Source organism: Argentina anserina, chromosome 4 (genome assembly GCF_933775445.1).
Source record: "Argentina anserina chromosome 4, drPotAnse1.1, whole genome shotgun sequence".
Lineage (NCBI taxonomy): Eukaryota > Viridiplantae > Streptophyta > Magnoliopsida > Rosales > Rosaceae > Argentina > Argentina anserina.
In genome coordinates this window covers 24,291,428-24,314,686 of record NC_065875.1, presented here as the reverse complement: position 1 = coordinate 24,314,686, position 23,259 = coordinate 24,291,428, and the positions used below count along the sequence as shown (strand labels likewise).

At 37.3% G+C, this 23,259-nt stretch overlaps 2 protein-coding genes across 2 annotated transcripts; both read left to right on the top strand.

The window, feature by feature from the left end:
• The first annotated feature begins 5,606 nt into the window (after positions 1-5,606).
• Positions 5,607-6,224, top strand: LOC126792451 (uncharacterized). The gene has a single exon (XM_050518866.1). The coding sequence runs from the start codon at positions 5,607-5,609 to the stop codon at positions 6,222-6,224; it is 618 nt and encodes a 205-aa protein (XP_050374823.1).
• Positions 6,225-15,325: 9,101 nt separating this feature from the next.
• Positions 15,326-21,160, top strand: LOC126789835 (uncharacterized). Its single transcript, XM_050515893.1, has 4 exons — positions 15,326-15,680; positions 17,190-17,425; positions 17,624-18,377; positions 18,719-21,160. The coding sequence occupies exons 2-4, from the start codon at positions 17,192-17,194 to the stop codon at positions 20,881-20,883; spliced, it is 3,153 nt and encodes a 1,050-aa protein (XP_050371850.1). The 5' UTR covers positions 15,326-15,680; positions 17,190-17,191; the 3' UTR covers positions 20,884-21,160.
• The last annotated feature ends 2,099 nt before the right edge of the window (positions 21,161-23,259 follow it).

The following is a 23,259-nucleotide window of genomic DNA, read 5'->3' as shown; positions in this document are numbered from 1 at the left end:
ACCACCTCCTCCTCTGTTTCTCTCACTGGTCAAACAACACCATCCATTATTCCTTCTTCTGGGTTTTCTCACCTATCACCTCCAGGGTTTTCCTCGCCCCACCCTATCCGTGGTTTTACTCCGACCACCTCTGGGCTTCAAACATCACCTCAACTTCTCACAAACCCACCACCCCTCCTCTTCGTATCACCTTACTTTTTCCTCTCCGGGCTCAAACCATTCCATTATTACCACAACCCAACCTCACACAGACCACCACCACGGTTCTTATGCTTACCCATCTCACTACAACCTCATTCGCTCACAACCTTTCACACCCCCTCTGCTAGATCCCAATCCTTATCACCCGCCGAAAGTCATTTTGCCGCGATTCAACGATGACAATCCGGTCGGATGGTTGGCCATGGCGGACCGTTATGTTAAGGTCCAGCGAGTTCCATCGAATGAACGAGTCAACATGGTAACTTGTAACTTTGGCCCATATGCCTCTATTTGGATGAACGCATATGAACAGCGCAATCCTACTACTTCTTGGGAACATTTTTTTCTCAGCGTTCTTAGAGCATTTTGGTGGGGATAACAACAATGATTTCAAGGTTGTTTTGTCTCACCTTCAATAGAGCAGCTCAGTGGATGAATTTGTCATTGAGTTCACCAAGTTGTCGTGCCGAGCTCCAGATTGGCCGGACAGTCAACTCTTCCCGATGTTCATCGGTGGCTTAAAACCAGAGATTAGACAAATGGTTTCGGCCTTTGAGCCGTTGTCTCTCTCCATGGCCCAGCGCCTAGCCCGGCGTTTTGAGAGTAAAAACACTGATCACAAGGCGGCGCATGCGTACAAACTATACAATTGGTTTCACCACACGCGTATCACTAGTGGTCCACAACATACAGCTACTGCAACAAGCTAAACCAACCAAGCTACCTCAATTCAAAATGTCACACCCCTGCCCCAGACCAACACTGGCCAACGCCCACCAATACGGCCACCTTTCCGTCAATGGACCACTGTAGAGCAGCGAGAATATCGTGCCAAGGTCTTTGTTTTCATTGCCATAGCCCCTACGGTGAAAATCATGTGTGTAAAAAAACTAATTTTAGCTGTGTTGGAGTGTCTCACCCAAACATAGGAAGAAGAAGACAAGACCAACCCACCATCTCCCATAGCCCTGGACCCAACGGTTACTTACCCAAAGTTACCGGAGATGATGCGTTTTCAAGGGGAAATTAACGGTCATACCATCTCTGTCTTTGTTGACTGTGGGTCAGCCACGAATTTACTCAGCCCTGACGTGGCCAAGAGACTACACCTCAACATAACCCCAGGTCCGACAGTGCAATTCTGTTCCGCCTCCGGCCACCGCCTAAATCACTCCGGCATGGCTACTGATGCCAAAGTTGATATTCAAAGCTACCCATTCACATACTCCTTTCTTATGTTGCCAGTGGAGGATTGTGACTTGTTACTTGGCATTCCATGGCTAGATTCACTCGGGTTCATAGGTTGTCACTTTCAAGATAAGCTTATGATGTTTCATCATACAGATCAGCTGCATATTTTGCGAGGAATGGTCAACAATGAGTTTTCTCAGTCAACTACAGATCATGCTGCAATTTTGGGCCTCTTTCCCCCTGATCAGTGGGACCAACACACCCAACCCAACCCACCTCAGCCCACCACTCAGTTACAACCCATCCATGACCTTTTAAGGGAATTTGAAACCCTGTTTGAGCCACTGACGGGTCTACCACCGCAGAGGTCTACTGATCACAGAATTGTGTTGAAAGAAGGTACAAATCTGATTTATGTTCATCCATATAGATATGCACACTCTAAAAAAATAGAAATAGAGAGCCAAGTGCGTGACATGCTTGAGCAAGGGTTAATCCGCCCAAGCACAAGTCTTTTTTCTTCCCCGGTGCTACTAGTCATGAAAAAATAGGGCACTTGGTAATTTTGTGTTGATTATCGTGAACTCAATGCTGCGACGATCAAGGACCATTTTCCTATTCCTATTGTGGATGAACTATTGGATGAGTTGCATGGAGCGAGATATTTTTTCAAATTGGACTTGCGCTCGGGTTACCACCAAATTCGTATGCACCCCAACGACATCCTCAAAACAGCATTCCGTACTCATGAAGGCCACTATGAATTCGTAGTCATGCCATTCGGTTTGTCTAACGCCCCCTCCACATTCCAAGCTCTAATGAATTCAATTTTGGGTGTTTTGTTTTCGCAAATGTGTATTGGTATTCTTTGATGACATCTTGGTATATAGCCGAGACATTGAGTCTCATGTGGCACATTTGAGAGCAGTTTTTGAGATTTTGCAAGTCAATGAGCTTAAACTCAAACTCTTCAAGTGTGATTTCAATCAAAACTCAGTCAGCTATTTAGGCCACACTAGTTAAGAGAAAGGGGTGTCTATAGATCAATCTAAGGTGCAATGCATTCTTGACTGGCCCAAACCTCGGAATATCAAAGCCTTGCGATACTTGGGGTTAGCGGGCTACTACCAACGATTTATACGTCACTTTGGCACCATCACTAAACCTTTGACAGAGATGCTGAAAAAGGATAATTTTTACTGCACAACTCAAGCAGAGGAAGTTTTCCTACACCTTAAGCACGTCATGACCTCTGCTCTAGTTTTGGCATTACCAGATTTCTCTCAACCTTTCACCATTACTACGGACGCAAGTGGTATTGGCAGTGGCACGATGTTGTCCTAGCAGCAACATCCAATAGCTTTTCTCAATAAGACACTCTCTGCCCGAAATCAATTATTGTCAATTTATGAGAAGGAAATGATTGCTATTATGTTTGCAATTGAGAAATGGAGATCATACATACTTGGTCATCACTTTACTATCTTAACTGATCATCAAACTCTCAAGAATATCCTCACACAGAGAATTACAACTCCGGCACAAGAGAAGTGGATTACTAAATTGCTTGGATATGACTTTAGCATTGAGTATCGGCCAGGGCAGCTGAATACTATCCCTAATCTCTTATCCAGAAGACATGAGTTGTGTGCCATTCAAAATTTCACTGCTCCTATTTTTTACTGTCTCAAGCACATTGACAAGGCTTGTCATCGTGACAACGACACCTCCACAATTATCTCAGCCCTGCAGCAATGTTTCCCAACAAAGAAACATTTTACTTGGCAACATGATCGTTTATTTTACAAGAACAAAGTGTATGCTCCTCCTACCTTCGAATGGGGCTCTAAGTTACTGACTAAGTTCCATTCCTCCTTGGTTGCTGGACACTCAGGCTATCTCAGAACTTATATGCGTTTGTCCAAGAATATTTGTTGGCCAGGTATTCGCAAAGAAGTTAATTTGTGGCTCAATGTGATCATTGCCAACGCCAATCATATGAGACATCAAAACCTCCAGGCTTACTCAATCCTTTACCTATTCCAGAGCGTGTTTGGGTTGACATCTCGCTAGACTTCATTGATGGCTTGTCCCACTCTAATGGCAAAAATGCAATCATGGTAGTGGTTGACCGTTTGTCCAAGTATATCCACTTTGTAGCCATTACTCACCCCTACACAGCTTCAGGCATTGCAGAAGTGTTTACTACAGAGATATTTCATCTCCATGGCATGCCTCGCACAATAGTATCGAACAAGACCCCATCTTCATCAACAAATTTTGGAAGTCATTCTTGATAGAGCGTTCGGTTAGAACGTCTATAAAATACCCTGAAAAACATCATCGTTAATATAGAATAAGCAGTGATCGTTCAGTTCGGGGAATCAAAAGGGCCTCAACACTTATCATGTTATTGGGGGATTTGATTTGGATTATAAAACTACAACTTAAAATAAATCCTAAATTACTTATATACAATTGATCAACCATTCATCACATAACCAAAACACGAATTCTACTCAAGAAACATGTATAACACATATAGAACAACGTATAGGCATCAAGTATTTTCGATTCTTCTTAGTCCATTTCAATTTCAATTCTAATTAGAGTCTGAAGTGGTTGATCTAATCGTTAAGACTTCTTAATTATTTAGAATCAACGAAGCGTTCAATCCTAAACATATGCTAAAAAGAGTTCAACATAACGAAGCGTTCTATTTAAACAACAAAGTAGCACATAAGCACATTAAGTCGAATTGGAGACATGTAAGCAAGCATGGCGTCACTCATCTTGATTAAGCATGCAAATTCCTAGAACTATCACAACCCTAAACAAGTATCAATAATTGAAACACGAAGCGCATATTCAATCAATGAACACTTTGGTGAATTAAATCGCAACCCTAGGAGAACCATGGCCTTGGCTTCCTCAAGCATTGATTTAGATGTACGAATTCAAGGAATTAATTGAAATAAAACCTAAATTACCGAAAATCCTAATGCCCATAGATGCTACACACGGCATAAACACATATTCAAGAGTTCATACAATCAAAACATAAAACCAAAGAAGTCTGAATTTATGTTCTTCTTATATAAAACCGAAAATAACATTCAAGAATTCATATAATAAATTCGAAAATTGCAGAAAACCTAAATAAAAATTACAAACCATGGATGAATCACGCATTAGAAACCTTCTAGGATGAAGCAAGGATGAATTCGAATTGGAAGATGAGGAAGATGAGCACGGTTTGGTGATGATGGATGAAGGTTTTTGGCTTGAATTTTCTGGATATTTTTGGGCAGAATTTCAGCTTGCTTTGTGAGAGAATGGAGATCCCAATGTGTAGGAATGACATGCTATTTATAGAGGAATAGGTGATAGGGGCTACATGGTAATGTGCTGATTCTCTATTTCCTTTTTCTTCTTTCTTTCCTTCTCGATTGAATGATGATCATCTTTGTTGGTCACATGCATTCTCCCTTCTTCTAGGCCACATGCATTCTTCAGAATTTTCTTTTTGTTCTCTCCTTCCTTTTTCTTCTTTTGTTTCCTTCTTTTCTTCTTCTTTCCTTTTAATTGCCGGATGAACCTTCCCTCCTTTGAGGCTGCATACTTCTTTCTTTTCATCTTATTCAGAAACTAAATTATTTCTTTCATTTTTCTCATTTTGTTTCCTTCTTCTCCTCTTTCTTTCCTTAATTTCCAAGCCATTATCTCTCATTTAATTCTGAAATAAAGAAATAAAATAATAAATATAAATCACAAATGTTACAGAAATGTCGAATAATAAAAATCCTAACCCAACTAGGTTTCCTAGTTTGATAAGGAATACTACTCTATGTATTCTCGACAATTTCTGCGTTTTACACCCGTTTTAGCACCAAAATGCAACTAACGCCACTCTAGACTCCTAATTCGACTCAATGACTCAATACTACAATATTAAGGGCTAGTAAAGTACAGATAGAGGTAAAAACATGTTAAGAACGTCGCACAAAGTGCTCCTATCAATTTTTTAAGCTGCAGGGTACTCAATGTTGTCATACTTCGGCGTACCACCCATAGTCTGATGGGCAAACTGAGGTTGTGAATAGATCCTTAGAGCATTACATACGCTGCTTTATTGCTAACAAGCGGAGAATTGGAGTGAATTGTTGCACTGGGCTGAATGGTGGTTCAATACCACATACCACTCTACAATAAATATGACTCAGTTTGAGGCATTGTATGGTGCTCCTCCACCGTCAATCACTTCATATCACCCCGGCTCTACCTCAGTACAAGCTGTTGATGAGGCCCTAAGAGACCGAGACTCTTTCCTTAAGCTACTCCGGGAGAATATGCACATGGCACAAAACAAGATGAAGCAACAAGCTGATTCACATCGCTCTGACATAGAGTTTGAGATCAGAGATTGGGTTTACCTCAAACTCCACCCATATTGTCAGCAATCAGTGCTCAAATGCCCAAGTCACAAGCTCGCACCACGATACTATGGCCATTTTCAGGTGGTAGACAGAATCGACAAGGTGGCTTACAAGCTAGACCTCCCTTCTTCTTCTCGGATCCACCCAGTATTCCATGTTTCTCTGTTGAAGAAACGAACTGGTGACACGAGCAACATCATCTCTACTCTGCCTCCATTTGATAGCAAAGGAATACTATTGTGTGAACCTGAATCAGTGTTGGATATGCAAGTGGTGTGCCATAAGAAGAAGAACATTACTCAGTGGCTTATCAAATGGAGTGGCTTACCTCTGGAAGATGCAACCTGGGAGAATGCTCAAGATATCGTGTCCACTTACCCAGCATTTGGCAACTGAGGACAGTCGCTACTCAAGGGGGCAGGATTGATAGGATATATCCTCTTTTGTTACCTCTCTATCTAGTAACTTCAGAAATGGCCACGTGTTAGTGACATTTTGTATGGACTTTTCTTCTACCTATATATAGTTGTATTTTCCCAGTTTGGGTATGAATGAAATATACAACCAGTTTGCTTTATGTTTTCTATTTACATCTTTCCGTCTCTCTGCATCATTTCAATTCCAGCACTTGTATTTCAATTTGCTTTTCAATTCTTTCAACCTTCTAAGTTTGCACCTATCATTTACCGTCTTCCTAACTTCAACTCTTATGTACTAGTAGCTAGGAAATGCTCCTGCAATATATGTGTTCGATCTAAGGTTTAACTTTCATTTTACAAGGCTACCTGTCGATTAAATGCACACAGTATGCGTTGAAATAGTTTGGGCCTGCCCTAATTTAAGGCCTCTATAATTCTTATACTTCCCCTAATCAAATCTCTCGAATACTCTTGGGTGTGTAGGCCAACCAATCACCTGGACCACCCTCCAAGTTCTCGAAAAAAATGGGTCAAATATAACTCAATTATTTTAACTGGTATAAATGTATAATGATTTGCAAATTGCAATAATATACACAAGACCACAGTAAATGTGTGTTTGATCTTAATAATTGAGACTCGTGTGGCCAACAAGCACACTTCAACATCATATGCCTGCTTCTAAACAGTTGTTGTCCGTGGGAACCTTAACTCACCAATCAGAGGAATAAAATAAGCCACCAACCAAATTACTTATTTTGAATATATACACCAAACCACTCAAATCTTGGACATGGACTCCTAACCCCCTTTTATAGCATTGTGACATAATAATATAACCACATTTCTTGCAATGCATGTAAACTCCGGCGGAATAAGGACTTGGTCTACTCATAATTTACACAAGGCATTTTCTACACTCCTGCGTAGAAGTGTATGCAGTCTAAGGAAGATGGGTAGTTAAATCGAGAACGACATAGTTCCAGTAGACTAATTAAGTTGTCCTCCACTAATGAGAGTATCTATTTCAACTATAAATTGAATGATGCGTTGCATGACTTAGGAGATGGTCCTCAGATAAGTACATTTTGCTTTCTGAAATACATAATGCTACTAGCATCATTTACATTTTCAGAGATTGAAGACAGAAAAATTGAAGAAAAACAAATTGAACCAGGGAAAAGAAACAGGGTGTAGAAGGATGAAAAAGGACAGTGATGGTAAATGAGTTTTAACCGGACTTTTTCTCGAGAAAGCCGGAGGGAAAGTAGATGATGCTCTGCTGTCGGATATTCTGGGTGTTGGGAGGAGACACAGAGGACACGAGATGCCATCAATGTGGGGACCCACCCCCACTCCACCAGGGCCGTTTTCGTCAGTCTGCATATACAGTGGCAGTTTCGTTATATTTGTTTTAAAAAAAACGAGGGGTGGTTTCTGCGTTGGCAAGCGGATTCAGTTTAGAAGCCCAAGAATCGTGGACACAGATCGACATGGGGATTTGAGACAGAAGAGAGAGAGAGAGAGTGTTTGAGGTTGAGTGTCCAATTCTCGCCGCAAGTTATTTTATTTTATTTTCACTTTGTTTTTAGATAAATAGGAATTTCAATAAATGTACGGACATCCACCGGAATATCAGCCTCTCATGGTTGTCCGGTGAGGTTTCATTTTCATATTCAACAGTATGTTGGATTTCCATGTCTTACATAGTTGGAGCAATCAAATATATTTCAGATACCCAAGTTTCTATTTGTCGACGGCTTGATAAAGGATTGGTAATGTGAGAAAAATCAAGTCTAGTAACAAGTAAGAAGTAAGAACGAACATAAGATCGAGATATTCCCGCGAATTTAGATATTTATCAAGTAGCTAATGTGATTCACTATAGAAAATACCGATGCCATGTACAATAGTCTCAATCTAATTGTCGTACTACTATTGTTCGTGTAATGATCAAATTGGTGGGGATTCATTTTCTTTCTTATACGTGTGTATGGTGACGCTTCAAGAGTTTTATATCATCCCTTATAAATCTAGAAAACTATAATGGAAGCATTAAAATTTCTCTCAAGTCCATTCCTATTTTGGCCACGACCTTATTTTATCTTTGTGACATGCACTAATGTGGCACTCTTATTCTCATGAAAGCTATGGACTTTACAATAATTGTCATTGCTTAATTCTGTTGATGATGACCATTAAGTAATCTATCACCAACTCGTTTAAATTTCACTTATTCTTACAGTGATTTATTTTGTTCCGAATGCATTTGGGTTCTTATTATGAATCACATGCTGCGACCAATCGCAAAATGTCGAAAATGCCGGTATTGACAAATATGGAAATGAAATCAACTTGGAAAAATATATAAATCGGAGGAATTTTAGGAGCCCTATTCAAAGAGGTTCTGCTCTCCATGATAACAAGGCTTAACTTCATCCCTGTTTCAGTCAAATCACATATGATGTTTTGTCAATTCAATCTAGAATTTGATTAGTTACGTCATATTGTTTTCAACTTTAAAGCAGTGTTTATCTAAGATATGCTGCCTTTTTCTTTCCTCATGCAAATTAAAATTAGTGCTGACATAACAAATAATGGATGTGTAAGTCCTTCAAACAAACAAAATGATGGATATGTAAGATCTACTTTGGTATTAAGTATTAACTATACCGATTTACTAATAGTCCAATACCATTCTAATCTCAATATTTTAAGGCCTTTATCACGTACTAACGTACGTACATACGTTACTGTGTTGGACAGGAATAGAGGTAGGATTTTGAATTAGAACGGGTTAATTTTCATTTGATAACTACAATATGAATTATGATTTGATGAGTTATTTTGGAACCATTTTGTGTTAATGTGCTGGGGTGTAAAGGGAGTTGTAGTGTTTGAAAATAATTGCTAGAGCAAAATCTATCTAGTAATATGATTGACTAGTAAAATGGAGATGGATGAGTTATTGGCTTGTAACGTACCTAAAAAGATAAGTCATGAATAAAAGAAAAAAAAACTAACATTTTGCCATATATGGTAGATGTAATTACTCTGTATGTGACGATATGTCTATATCTTGTTACTTTCGAAAGAGTAAATAGTGGCTACATGTTTTGAGCAATTTTTATATACTAGCGTAGTACTATGTGACAATGTATAATAGTTCACCTTACCTGTTATATTTAAACACGTTGATTTATTACACTAAAATTATAATTTAACATATTTTTATTATTTGTTAAATGACCTTTATGGGTATTGATGATTTTGAACTAGAATTTCGGATTTAGAATTTAGTGTTTAGGGTGTAGAGTTTAGAATTTAAAATTTAGGATTTTAGAAAAAAAACTCAAAATAATATTTGACAAAATAGTTTTAAAACAAAAATAATAATTAAATTGTACATGTCAAATTATAATTAAAATTGTAAATCATTAAATATTGTCACGTAGTGTTACGGTAACAATAAAAATGTTCTCACATGTTTTCATGGTAGACAACGAAACCTGAAACTGTTATAGGATTCCATTTATTTTAGGCAATGTTATTTCTATACATTAATTATAAAATGTGGGAACCCAATTCAATGTTGCTTTTAATTCTTGCAGATGAAAACAGCCGATGTAAGGTGGGGTTACCCTATTGAAGGGAATAAAGTAAATTACTGAGTTGGCTTTGCAACTGTTGCTCTGCTCAGAAACCAAGTGAAAGAGTAGATCTCAAAGAATTCTTTACACTTTTGTAACAAAAAAAAGAAGAAGAATTCACTACACTTTTGTCGGAAAAAAAATTAACTACACTATTAACTGATGAGATCTGGATTTATTGTCCGTAATGTTTGAATGCCTGGTTCAACAAGGATGAAAATGCCCAAATCAAACAACTTATTTTTATGTGTTGATCATCATCAAATCATCTTACCAAAAATTTAAAGTAACACCCAACTGATCCTTATCCAGTAAACTGATAAATTCAAATATGTTTGAACCAACGTTTGGTGTTATAATCCAAATCCAACTTGTTTTCAAAAATTATCACACACACATCTTTATACAAAAAACGCTATATATTTTATCTAATATAGAAAATTCACATGAGTATACTAAATATACGTTGTGTACTGAAGATGCTCTACAGTTTTTTGGCTGATCATACATAGTCTAAATCTAGTCCAGTATTTAAGGGTTTAGACGTCATGTCACTCCTTATATTCGACAGTTTTATTAATTAAGACTTAAGAGTAGCCACATAAGCCCTTTAGTTAAAATCCAGCCCACTGTGAGTAAACTTGTTTAAGTAATCATTATTGTACTCCCTTTAGAGCATCTTTAACAGATTATGCATTTTAGAGAAAAATAAGAATTTGGAGAAAAAATACTCATTTTTCACTCATACGGCTTCTCCATCCAATTCTCAAAATAGAGAAATTGATGAAAGAGAAGAGTTGATTTTCCAAATTTACAAAATTTGGCAAAAATTTGCATAATCAAATATTAAATACTTGCACTTTTTTCAACAACTCAAACTTAGATCACAACTAATAGAAATATGCAATAAATATTTAAAGTCAACAATATGAAATTATGAGATATTTTATGGTTATAATAAATAAGAAAATAGAATATTTAATGGTTATAATCAATGCAAAAATTTGCAAAATAAAGAAACTTGTGAAGTTTGAGCATAAAATTTTTGGAGATTTTGAAGTTTACTTCTCTATTTTAGAAAAAATATGAAGAAATTGTTGGAAATGCTCTTACAGTTTTATAAAATTACATTTACCCCTCCCTAGTCCCTCCAAAGTCCAAAGAAAAGGTTGCCAAAAGATTTGCATTAATTTTATGGTTATAATAAATAAGAAAATGAAATATTTAATGGTTATAATCAATGTAAAAATCTGCAAAATAAAGAAACTTGTAGAATTTGAGCATAAAGTTTTTAGAGATTTTGAAATTTACTTCTCTATTTTAGAAAAAATATGAAGAAATTATTGGAAATGCTCTTACAGTTTTATAAAATTACATTTACCCCTCTCTAGTCCCTCCAAACCAAAGTCCAAAGAAAAGGTTGCCAAAAGATTTGCATTAATTAACACTAAATGAAAATTTGAATAAGAACTTGAGTCTTCAAATAGTGGGGCATCACTGATCACTGCATAATAAATCATACGGGGGCCCATCACATCTAATCAAACCCAAATCTTCCGGACTTCCACCAGTTAGAAAGCTTCACACATTTTCGATGAAAGTGACCATATGATGAATATATGACCACATTTTCTTAGGTCTAAGGTTTGGAAAAATACTGAAAAATAAATATGATTTCTCACAAATATCTAGACTGATTGTATGCTTACTTGACCAACTTAATCACATGTGGAGTTGTGGACATGTTAGGTTGGATGGATTAGGGGTGTCTCCTTTGAACTTAAACATGTGAATGATAGTTTGCTTAAACATTATTGAAATTATGTGTGTATTTATGTAGAAATTAAGTGATCAATTACTTATCAATACACATTATCTTATATGGTTTATAATTGTCAGTGTCTTTCTTTCAAATTCATAAAATTTTCAAATACATTACATGGTATAAAAGTTTAATCTAGTGACACACTTGTTTTCACACAATAATAAATCATAATTCAAAAATCCACAAAATTGTATACCGATACAACAGATATAAAACTCATGAAATTGAGAAGACTGCAAAATGGTTTTTTTTTTCCTGTGGGGCGAAATTTGGGATATGATTGGAACCATGAACTTCAAATCTTCAATGTATATCTGGGTTACTTGAAGTGGCTGGGTACCATGTGAGTTTTTGTCTGAATTTAGGAGGGACAGTTTGGTAATTCAAGTGAACATGATTGACTTCAATTCTGCAAATACATCCATCCTATGGTCCAGGACAACTTGTATGCATTCTTTGCTTGTTGGATTTATATTTATGTTTCAAATTGTACGTTCTATATTTTCAATTTTTGACAGTTGAAATATTTGTTGTGTTTCTTATTTACATAAGGTAAATGTACGCTTAGGATGAGTAGCTAAAGACATCATCTCATTTTTTATCCGTTTGATTATTGTATTTTTTTTAAACATAAACAGTGACTTCATTGATCACCGTAATGTAAAAAGCAACATAGCTAAACCATGTGTAAACACTAAATAGCCACAACAATCAACCTTTTGATTGTGGGTAATCATGTTTGAGTAGCTAAGGATAATGCTCGGTAAATAGTTTTCTGGCAGGTTGCATGTGAATCTTAATGTTTTATTAAATGACGTAGTTGTGCCACAGAAGCTGACATAAACAGTAGGCTATAGATGAGTTGATAAAAGGTGGTTAATGGCTAACTTAGCATTGCTCGCATAACTAAGAAATCATTTTATTGCGTAATCGTTTGATTAAACGCAATGTCGGTCTTATTGTGAAATGATACAATAAGCTTTAGGTTGTGAATATTGCAATCTTTTATTGTGAATTATCATGTTTTAGGTTGTGAATATTTTCTTTAACTAATGCTATTTAAATTAAGATAGACAACTTGATTTCCATAGATTTGACCGGTGTTTATCATGTAACTCTAATAAGTGTAATTATGCAACTTGCAAATAATACACCATTAATGCAAAATACTTATTGCTCAATAAATGATTACAAAACAACTATACTATATTGTTGTTGAAGGCTTTTGTTTTTTCGTATGTTTGGTGAACGAGCAAGGTAAAGTGACACTCACTTGCAATTTTGGAGCATCCACATCTTAACGGACATAATGTTTGCTCCCATAATCAGCAAGGAATACTGATAATTTTAGTTAATTGTATGAGATTGTATTCGCTCATTGTTTGTTTATTTCGGATACTTATGCCATTAGATCAAAATTGAGATACTTTGTGACTTTATGATAAAGAAAAATGCAAAGATTATCTAGAGGGTTTTAACTTTTTATTGTGTAGAGAAAGTATTAATTGGATGTATTAAGAAAAAAATATATTATGCATCAGGTCTTCAAACTATGATAGTAAGGTCAATGTAGTACCCATATTTAGAAAACTATTAATGTAGTATCCAAACTCAAATTTCGCTATCAACGTAGAGACCATTTTTCTTCATGGCGCCATCATGTTGGTCATGTGTCGCCAACGTGCTTTAAAAAAAAAGTAAATACTGAAATTTATTTAACAAAAAGTTTCAGTATCAGTCCCAAAACTCTTGTGGTACGGCACGGTCAAAGTAGTACCAAAACTTGAAAATTTACCAGTGTAGTATCTAAACTTAGAATTATGTATCAAAGTGTCATCGAAGACAATTTTCCTCAAGATGTTGTCTCATCCTTGAATCTTCTATTTTTTGTCAAGACTAGCCAGCATCAATCTTAAATTCGAGCTCTTCTAGGGGAGACGGTCTGGCGCCGACCTCTCTTGCTCTTCTAGTAGTACGTGATTATCACCAACGACGAGATCGAACAACATCAGAGTTTGATGATGAAGATGGTGTTGTTAGCAATAAGTGAGGCATACGTGAAGAAGAGAATGGAGAAGATCGAGACAAGCAAAGAAGATGAAAATGTAGAGCGTCGGGGTCGGTTTCCAGACGAAGGTATTAATCACCACTATTATTGATTCCAATTTTAAGTTCTAATCAAAATTGGATCTTCTAAAATATTTCTCTCAAAGTTTGGGAGCCACGATTTGGATTTGAATCTCAAAATTAGAAAGGAAGAAAGATTTTTGAGATGTGAAAAAACCTAACTTAAATTGCAACGGAACTTCTGCCTTCATTAACATTAAAGTCATTTCAATAATTACTTTTTCTAGAAGCACGAAAACAACACATGAAAAATTAAAGGGCTTTGTAATAGAAAATGGTTTTTAGCGTCACATTGATAGGAAATTGTGAGTTTGGGTACTATTAAAATATTACCACAAAAGTTTGGAAATTGATGTTAAAACTTTTTATTAAAATAATTTTAGTAATATTTTTTTAAAGACACGTCACGTAACTAAAATGTCGGCGCCGTAACGGAAAATGGTTCCAGGTGGTTACGTTAATAACGAAATCTAAGTTAGGTACTACACTAATATTTTTTTAAATCTAAGTACTAAATTGATTTTGCGACTGTAATTGAGAACATGATGCATAAATTATTTTCTTTTATTAAATTGTGATCTAACATTCTGATTGACCTGCCGTGATCTAAAGGCGTCCTTGAAAAAGCGCCACGTGTGATTTAGGCTTGATTTCTTTAACGATAACAACCCAGTTGGTCTGTGTTTACAAGAAAACAGAGGATCCTCCGATCAAAGTCCAACAGAAGAATCAAATCCCATTTTCGTAAATAAATCCCACCAAGAGGTCATTTCTAACTGTTTCTAAATCTCAAGTAGAACCAAACCTATTGACCCAAAAAAAAAAAAAAAGTAGAACCAAACCTCATCCAGTCATCCCCTTCTTTGGGGGGACCCACCTCCTGCTGTGTTAAACCATTTAAGCACTCCTTAAAATGGAAAAAAAAAAAAAACTTCCGTGCTTTGCTTTGTACTAGATCATTAGGTCTTTTTCTAAAATTTTAACAACTTAAACCCAGAAAGAAAAGAAGGTTAAAAAAAGAAGAAGGAAGATTGTATTGTTGTCAAGCTAAGCTTTTGCCTGTTGTTGCAGTAATGCAGGCTTTGTATATACGTGAGGGTTTGTAATAATATATGCATTTGTTTCTGAAGCTAAAACGGTGAAATGGTTATTTTTTAATATCTGTACCAAAAGCAAGGAAGGTGGAGAGAATCTAGAAATGCCCATTTCTTTTCATCTCCTCAAAATAAAGATATTAATTCCATAAAAAAAGAAATTGTTTTTATGATATTGAGGATGAAAGAAATGAGTATAACTGTATAAGAGAGAGAGAGAGAGAGAGAGAGAGAGAGAAGTGAAGAAAAAGCAGAGAATAAAAAGAGACCGGATGTTGACAAATTTCATGTCACTGTTCTTACTTCTAAGAAGGTCGTTTGTTTGTGTGAAGATTTCTTATCTGGGATATCTCTCTCTAAAAAGAAAAAACAGAAAACATAAAAACTCTTTCTCTCTCTAAAGCTCAATTCTTTCTTTTCTTAGAGAGAGAGTACTGGCCCAGCAGATCGAAAATCTTCTTCCTTTCTCATTTTTTTTAGCTTCCTCTATTCTTCTTCAACCTGATGACGATCTGAGCTTGTTGAGTGGTGTTGCAAAGGCACCTACTTTGTTGTTTCTTGTATAATTTGGGTTGTTACAATTAGGAGTCTTCAGCTGCTTTGCTATGCTTGCTGGTATTTATTTCTGACTGTTGAGTCAATAAGACTTCTGAATTTTCCATCATGTGATGCTTGTGCTGGAAATAATTAAATCTTGAGGAGGAGGAGAGGAGGTGATTAGAGGATGTGGGTCTGAGGTAAAATTCTTTATGTGCTTAGTTTGATTCTTTGATAACTTTTTTGGGTGATTTGATTAGCTGAGGTTTCCAATTTGTTACCAAGTTTGGATTTTTTGCTGGGTTTTATGCATATGTTTCCTCATTGCAAGTTGTGGACTTGGTAAATTGTAATAATTCGATTGATTGCTTTGTTGGGTGCTAAATTTTTGTCTCGATTGAAATTAGATGTTGTAACTGTAGGTTCTGGATAATCATAGTTCCTGTTGGTTGAGTTAGAACTGTTTAGATCTGTTCTTTTAGCTTTTGTTACTCTATAGTTTGGTTTCACAAAAAAAATTCGTGCTTGATCATGAAGTTTCTAATACTTCCAGTATGAAAATGGTGTCTGGTATTGAGGCAACAGGTTACTAGTCTCTATTTATTGCATATATGCTTCCAGTTGCATCATTCACAACTGAGGGTTTTCGTACTAGGGAATAAAATAAATTGACTTTATTAGTATTCTTAGAGCTTACATTAGGCTCACATTTAGCAGGTTTGGTTGATTGAGTTTCTATTGTTGCTGATACACAAAGGTTTCTATTGATGGTTCTATGGCAGCTTGATTGGATCCATGAACCTGGATTGCCTTTAGCTAATTATATTGTTGCACATTATTACCGCTCATTATTAAGATTCTAGTTAACATCCACAGATTTGGTAATTATATTAAGTCTTCATTTGTGTATCTTTTCTCAATTGAAGGGTTTGTTGTATGTTTCCAATAGAGCTATAAACTTTTCTACTTGAGGTTGTGCTTGGTTCCTTCATTTGTTACTTACTTCCTCAATCAATCAGGAATTGAGTTTCTGCTCTTTTTAGCAGTAGTATGTTGTAATTTGGTGCAAGAAAACTATCAAAGTCAGCAGGAATGGGAGGAAGCGGGAAGCATTAATTAGTTTGCTGATGTTAAAAAGACATTGTTGAGTATAGCTCAGATATATATATATATATATATATATATATATATATATATATATCAAGTATGGACATTTCCACTGCCACGTTTTCAATTAGAGTATAGAAGTTGAGAATGCTACGAGCCTTTTAGGAATCACTTGCATCACTTGGACGATTGTCTGATTGAGTAACTGCTACTTTGTTTGACAGTTCTTGGAGATCATGCAATATATGTAATTTAATTAAAGAATCATTAGGAATCAATTTTTGTGCAGTGGAAGTAAAAAAAGTCAGGGTTGTAGGGTATTGATAACCTCCTCATTTTGGGATGTAGTTCAGAGTTAAAGGACCTAGCACCGGTAGCATTTCCTCAGCTTTGCCTACTTTCCATGATATAGTCTTTCTTGATTTTATATTTCCACATAGCTTAGTGCTCAATCTTTGTTCAATGCTCTGATAAGTCGTATTAAGTGCTGAGTGGGGTACTTCTGCTTGAACATAGAATTTTGTTACATGCTAGTGATGTTGTGCATTTTCCTATTTAATATGTTCTGAGTTGGCACTGGTATGTTCCCCCATGTTTTCCAGGAATGGGAACAAAAATGCAGTGCAAAAGCTATTTGCCGGGGTATTACTCAGTTAGGGATCTTAATGAGGATCCAAACAATTGTACCTGGCCCATGTACTATGGAGAGAAAACCTTGTCAAACACTCAATATTACAATGGGTTCTTGCCAAGGGCCCCTGTTGATGCTTATCAAGGGTATGGTAAAGACGCAGTAAAGCAGAAAATGCTTGAGCATGAGGCCATATTTAAGAATCAGGTACATTTCAATCTCAGAATTATTTCATGTGCTGATGTGCGTATAAATTTCTATGTTTGTTCATGATGCTTGTAGCATAAGAAAATTCAGGTCAATATTTAAGGACCTTGATCGTCATAGGCAGATTGATATCAGCCTGTGCTCGTGTTATTTCTACTACATAAGAAACTTGAACGGTTTAAATTTTATGTGATCCAGGTGTATGAACTTCACCGCCTGTATAGAATACAAAGGGACTTGATGGATGAAATCAAAAGAAAAGAACTACACAGAAACCATATGCCTGTGGAAACATCACTATCATCAAGTCCCATAGCATCTCAAATTACTTCTGAACATGCTCGAAAATGGCCCGATTCCGGCTTTCCTTTGGTGAATTCTGTTTATGCAGGACATTCAAGTTCAGGTGTTGAAGGCATTCATTCTCAATCTAGTGCCATTAAAGGCAGTGCCCCGAAAAATGGTCTATATCCGTGTCAAAATGGGATTAATTTAAAGGATGCTGAGGTGTCGGATTCCAGACCTACTAAAGTGAGGAAAAAAATGTTTGACCTTCAACTTCCAGCTGATGTGTACATAGATTCTGAAGATTCTGAAGAAGGGGAAGAGTACAGTGATGCGAAAGTTTCTGGCAAGCCTAGTTGTCAGTCAACTAAAAATTGTAAAATCGCACCTGAAGATGGTGGGAAGGCCTTTTCCAGTGATAGCAGGAAGACGGACCGTGCCGGAGATGCTTTGAGATCAGATATATGTACAAGGAGCGCAAATGGTTTTGCTGACTTGAATGAGCCCATTCAACCTGAAGAAGCAAGTGCTTCAGGTTATGCTGAACCTCTGGGTCATGACTCTTTTCGGGGGAAGATTGAAGGCCCTGATCTTTCTGCCAAGTCAAGGTCACTGCTTCAGGGTGATGGAGCAAGAAATGGGTGGTTTTCCCATGTTCTTGAATCAGGTATTTTCTTTTACTCTAGTCCAATTGAACTTCAAGTTACCCTACTTTCCTTTTGCTTTAATATGAAATTGCTATCTCCAATTCTTCTCTGGAAGATTTGGATTTAACTATTTCTTCCCTTTAGAAACAAAAATTCTATCAAAAATATGAAATTAAGAAAGAAACATATTAGGATATAGGAATTGAATTTAATGGATATACTGCCAGCCTGCTATGGGCTATGTTGCCTGTTGGCTGCGTTTCTAAGGGTCTGCAGAAGTTTACATTAGGCTTGCAGAATCTTTTATTAGTTAGCTGTTCCGTTTCACTTTTAACTTTAGCTAGCTGCTATTGTATCACAGGGCAAAATAAAAGCAACCTCAAAGCTGGTTCACAGTGTCTGCAGCCAGTCCAAGTTTCTGCTAACAATGTTCATGATCAAAATTTTTATCTGGATAAAAGCAAGGTGAATTTGTGGAGAGAAAGGACAGTTTCTGGTGTTGAGAGTTGCGAAAGGAGTAATGAGTTTTGTAGTAATAAGCATCCAAGTACCTTTATAGCGTCTAATGTGCCCAGTCCATATCCAATGCTTCCTTCTTCTGATTTGGTCAAGTCCTGGAATCACTCGGTTTCACCTTGGGAAAAGCCAGGGAGTTCAAGCTTGAGCCAGAAGTCAATGCCAGTTCGTGCTCACCCGTCTTTTAATTCATCTGCTACCTTGAGCAAGAGTTCCCAGTCATCAGTTCAGAGTAATCATCTTAACAACAGTTCTAGATCCAACCACGGTTCAGTAAGTGAATTGCCGTACCAAAATGGGTTTAATCATGGTTCTTCTTCTGGGTCTAAGGAGCAACTGGCTCGCTTTCCTTCTCTCAACTGCGACTATCAGAGCAGCAGTAAAAATCATGATGGAGGCTCTGAACAGTTGATGAGTCATGGTTCAGCAATGTACTACAAGGGTTCAAATTTATTGGATGTGAAGTCTGCAAAGGAAGTAAACTTGAATGTGATGCTTTCAAACAATTCATCTAATGAAGAGATACCCCAGCGAGGTCTTAAAATCATGAGTGTAGAACAAAAGCATGAGGACGCTCTTGCAGCTTTGCCATGGCTAAGAGCCAAGCCTGCTGGCAAGAATGAGTTTGCCAATGGTGGCAGTGTTTCAAAGACCGGTGAGCCGAATTTCTTTCAGTCTTCTGTGAATAATTTATCCAATAAAATTGAAGCTGGAAAGGGTTTCAATCCAATTTTTACTCCGAGTGTAAAGTCATTTTCATGCGGGAATGATGTTGAGGTGAGGAGATCAGCTGATAGCCAAAGTAATAGAAAACTTCTTGGATTTCCTATTTTTGGGAAGTCGCAGCTTTTGAAGAATGAGTCTTTTTCTCTCACATCCCCTTTGATGTCTATTCCTCACCCATCGGAAAGTGACGTGGAAAATAACAGGAGAACTAGGTTGCTGGACATTAACTTGCCTTGTGACACTGCAGCTCCTGACTTGGGCCAAAAGAATGTACCGGAAGTTGTAGTGGTTGAAGACAAAAGGGATAAACAGTTTTGTAATTTCAGACATCACATTGACCTGAACTTCTGTGTCAATGATGATGAAGCACCTTTGAAGCCTTCTTCTCCAAGAATGAAGAATGCAGTGGAGATAGATCTGGAAGCCCCAATTTCTCTGGAGCCTGACGACGATGATGATATCATTCATGAGGAAACATTTGCAGAGAAGCAGAACAAGATGTCTTTAGCATTACCACAGAAAAAAACTGAGCCTTCTCAAGATGAGCTTGCAAGGGAAGCAGCAGAGGCAATTGTTTCCATTTCATGCGGTCCTCCTGGTCCTATGGATGAATCCTCTTGCAATCTAGCAGAAACATCTTCAGTTAACCCTCTTATGTGGTTTGTGGACATAGTTTCTTCTTGTGGGAATGATATTGACAGCAAGTTTGACACTGTTCTCAGAAGTGACGTTGGTGAAGGTATTGAAGAATCCTTAGTAGAAGAGTTTGATTACTTTGAATTCCTCACTTTGAAACTGAAGGAGACCAAGGAAGAAGATTACATGCCAAAGCCTTTGGTTCTGGAAAATATAAAGTTTGAAGACTCAGGAACCAATTTACTATCAAATACGCCTCGAAGGGGCCAGTCAAGGAGAGGGAGGCAGCGGCGGGACTTCCAAAGGGATATCCTCCCCGGCCTTGTTTCTTTGTCAAGGCATGAGGTAACAGAAGATATTCAGACATTTGGAGGGTTGATGCGGGCAACAGGTCATCCTTCATGGCAATCAGGATTGGCAAGGAGGAACTCAACGAGAAATGGTTGTGCTAGGGGCAGGCGACGAGCAATGGTGAGTCCCTCACCCCCTGTGGTTACCATCCCAGCTTGCACTCCACCGATACAGCAGTTTGGTAATGCCAAAGTGGTACTGGAAGATAGAAGCCTAACGGGGTGGGGTAAAACTACTAGAAGGCCTCGTAGGCAGAGATGTGCGGCAGGCAATGCTCCCTCTCTTCCTTTAACCTAAAAACCATGGGAAGAGTCTTTTAATTTCTTGATTGAGTTCTATAGAGGAAAATAGGGTGTTGTATCTACGGCTTCAGGCTGAGGTTGCCATTCGGATTATCGCCCTATCTGTACATATCTTAGTCCAAAGTTTGGGTTGGCTTGATTTTTCTTTCGTTGGGGTGATTACCATCTTTGTATTGTTCTCATAAATAATGTACGTTGCATGATTTATTCTCGGATAGAAGCACCAGTGTTCGTTTTTCATTTGCATAATGCATTTCCACTCCTTCTGGGAATTCAGATGTGCCTTTGTCATTACTTCAGATATGAATATGCTTCTCCTCATTAACCTTCCAAATTCTATATCTTCTCCCCGAATTGTCTCATTCCAAGGTCCAACAATGGATGCACTTTACAGTAGAACATGAACCACTTTGAGTTCAAACTGAACAAAAATTCTACTGGGAAGAAACCACATTGCAGACGCATACAGATTCACCATTGAATCGGTAAAAATCAAAATGGTAAAGAGAGCAATGTCAATCGCGAAATATTAAGGAAATTGAGTTTTCCCTGAAACGGGAAATCCTCTTTAGTCTTTACCTAAAATTTACTGAACTCCATTGCCTGTATAATCCTTGTTCCTGCATACAGATCCTACCAAACAGAGAAGATAGGTGTCAACTGAAGTGAGTGAATTGTTTGAGCTTAAGAGGATGATGATGATGTCCACATAAGCATGTGATTGATGTGAACAAGGGAACAGGTACCCACATGAAGTGCTATTCTGCCTTGTTTGGTTGTGAAAAAGTAAAGTAAGCTTCATTGTCCATCTTTTTGCAGAAATTTGAGAAGCCATTTTAGCTAAGCATGTCCAAAGTCAGATCCCACCAATTAGCTTATTAGGTTCCCATCTTTTATTTGGATTGAGAAAGTAATATTCTGACCTAAAGACATCAAAACTAAAGCAAACAAGGGACAAAAGAAGTTAGAAGCTCTTGATTGGCATTCCTCCTCCTCCATTTGATGCAATCTTGCCAACCCATTACTTCATCATACAATCCCATCTTCTCTAATCATCTTCTCCTTTTTAAACAAAAGTTTAAGTAAAGTTAATTTCTGCATTAAGAAAACTTTACAAAAGGGATTCTTCCATTAGCAATTTGCATGTTTTTAAATGCAACATTGCACCAATACATGTACTCCATTACTGTTGTTGTATGTTGACTTAAAGCGATCTTGTTTTCTCCTCCCTTGGGAAACTCTAGTTTTCAAACTTTCAATGGTTCTAAATGAAAATAAACTCCAAGAGAAAGTAATCCGATAACATATTAAAGTTTATTTTCTTAACGATTGAGAACACAATGATAAAAAACCGAACCATAAGACTGCGACCTGCTAGTTGATCCAAATGTAACACGTTGGCGCCAAAAAGAGGGAGAGACAGTAAACCCATATTACTGATTGTTTGTGTGATTATGAGCATAATCTGTTAGTTTGTTCTAACAAATGACAGAGAAAAATGGCCAAGGACTGAAGGGCATTGTACACACGCGCGGGGGGGGGGAGCGTGGAGATGAGGTGCCGAAGGAGGAAGATCTTGCTGCAAAGTAACGCCGAAATACATGACTGAAAGAGAGTGGGGGCTGTCGGCGTCTCTCTCTGAGTTTGGATTCTCTAGTACAACGACTACAGAAGAGAATCTCAATCTATTCTGGACTCTGTTTTACCTTCCACGTGTCACTCTCACACCAACTCTCTTGGATTCTCCTCCTACTTCTCACCAATCACACCCCTCTTACTATTCCAACATCTGGAATACCCGTCATACCCCCCAGCCGACTACCCCCATAGTTTCTCATCTGTCCTTTTCTCACTTATATTCTCCTGCAAATATATAAATGAATATGGAGACGAAAATGGTGATACATGTTTAGGTGCCTTGCACTTGTTCGTGAGCCCCTCATCTTTGTGTGTATTGCTTTCCAAGGTGCCTGATTCTAAGGTAACTATCATCCTTGTGTACTTGTTGCAATGAATAATGGAAATGGAAAGAAAAATGAGTGATGATGATGTTGGCTTCCTTTAATTTGCACATTAGTTTCCTTGATAGAAAGGTTCTTTTATATATAACTGTAAAATCACTGTCCTTTACTTGTTGCCATGAAGACTACAAACCAGTGATGACTTCTTAGTCAATGTTGAATTTTTGACTTTTCTAGAATTATATTTGTTTATTGGGGTTTATGAGTTAATATTAGAAAAATAATTCACAGAGCATCGTGTAACCGGCTTGGTTATTAATGTTCTATAACCTGGTTATTAACCTTGTCTGATACCGGCGTCAATGTTAGGATGATAGGGGTGGCGCTTTTGGGTCTCGGGCTTGTTTGGC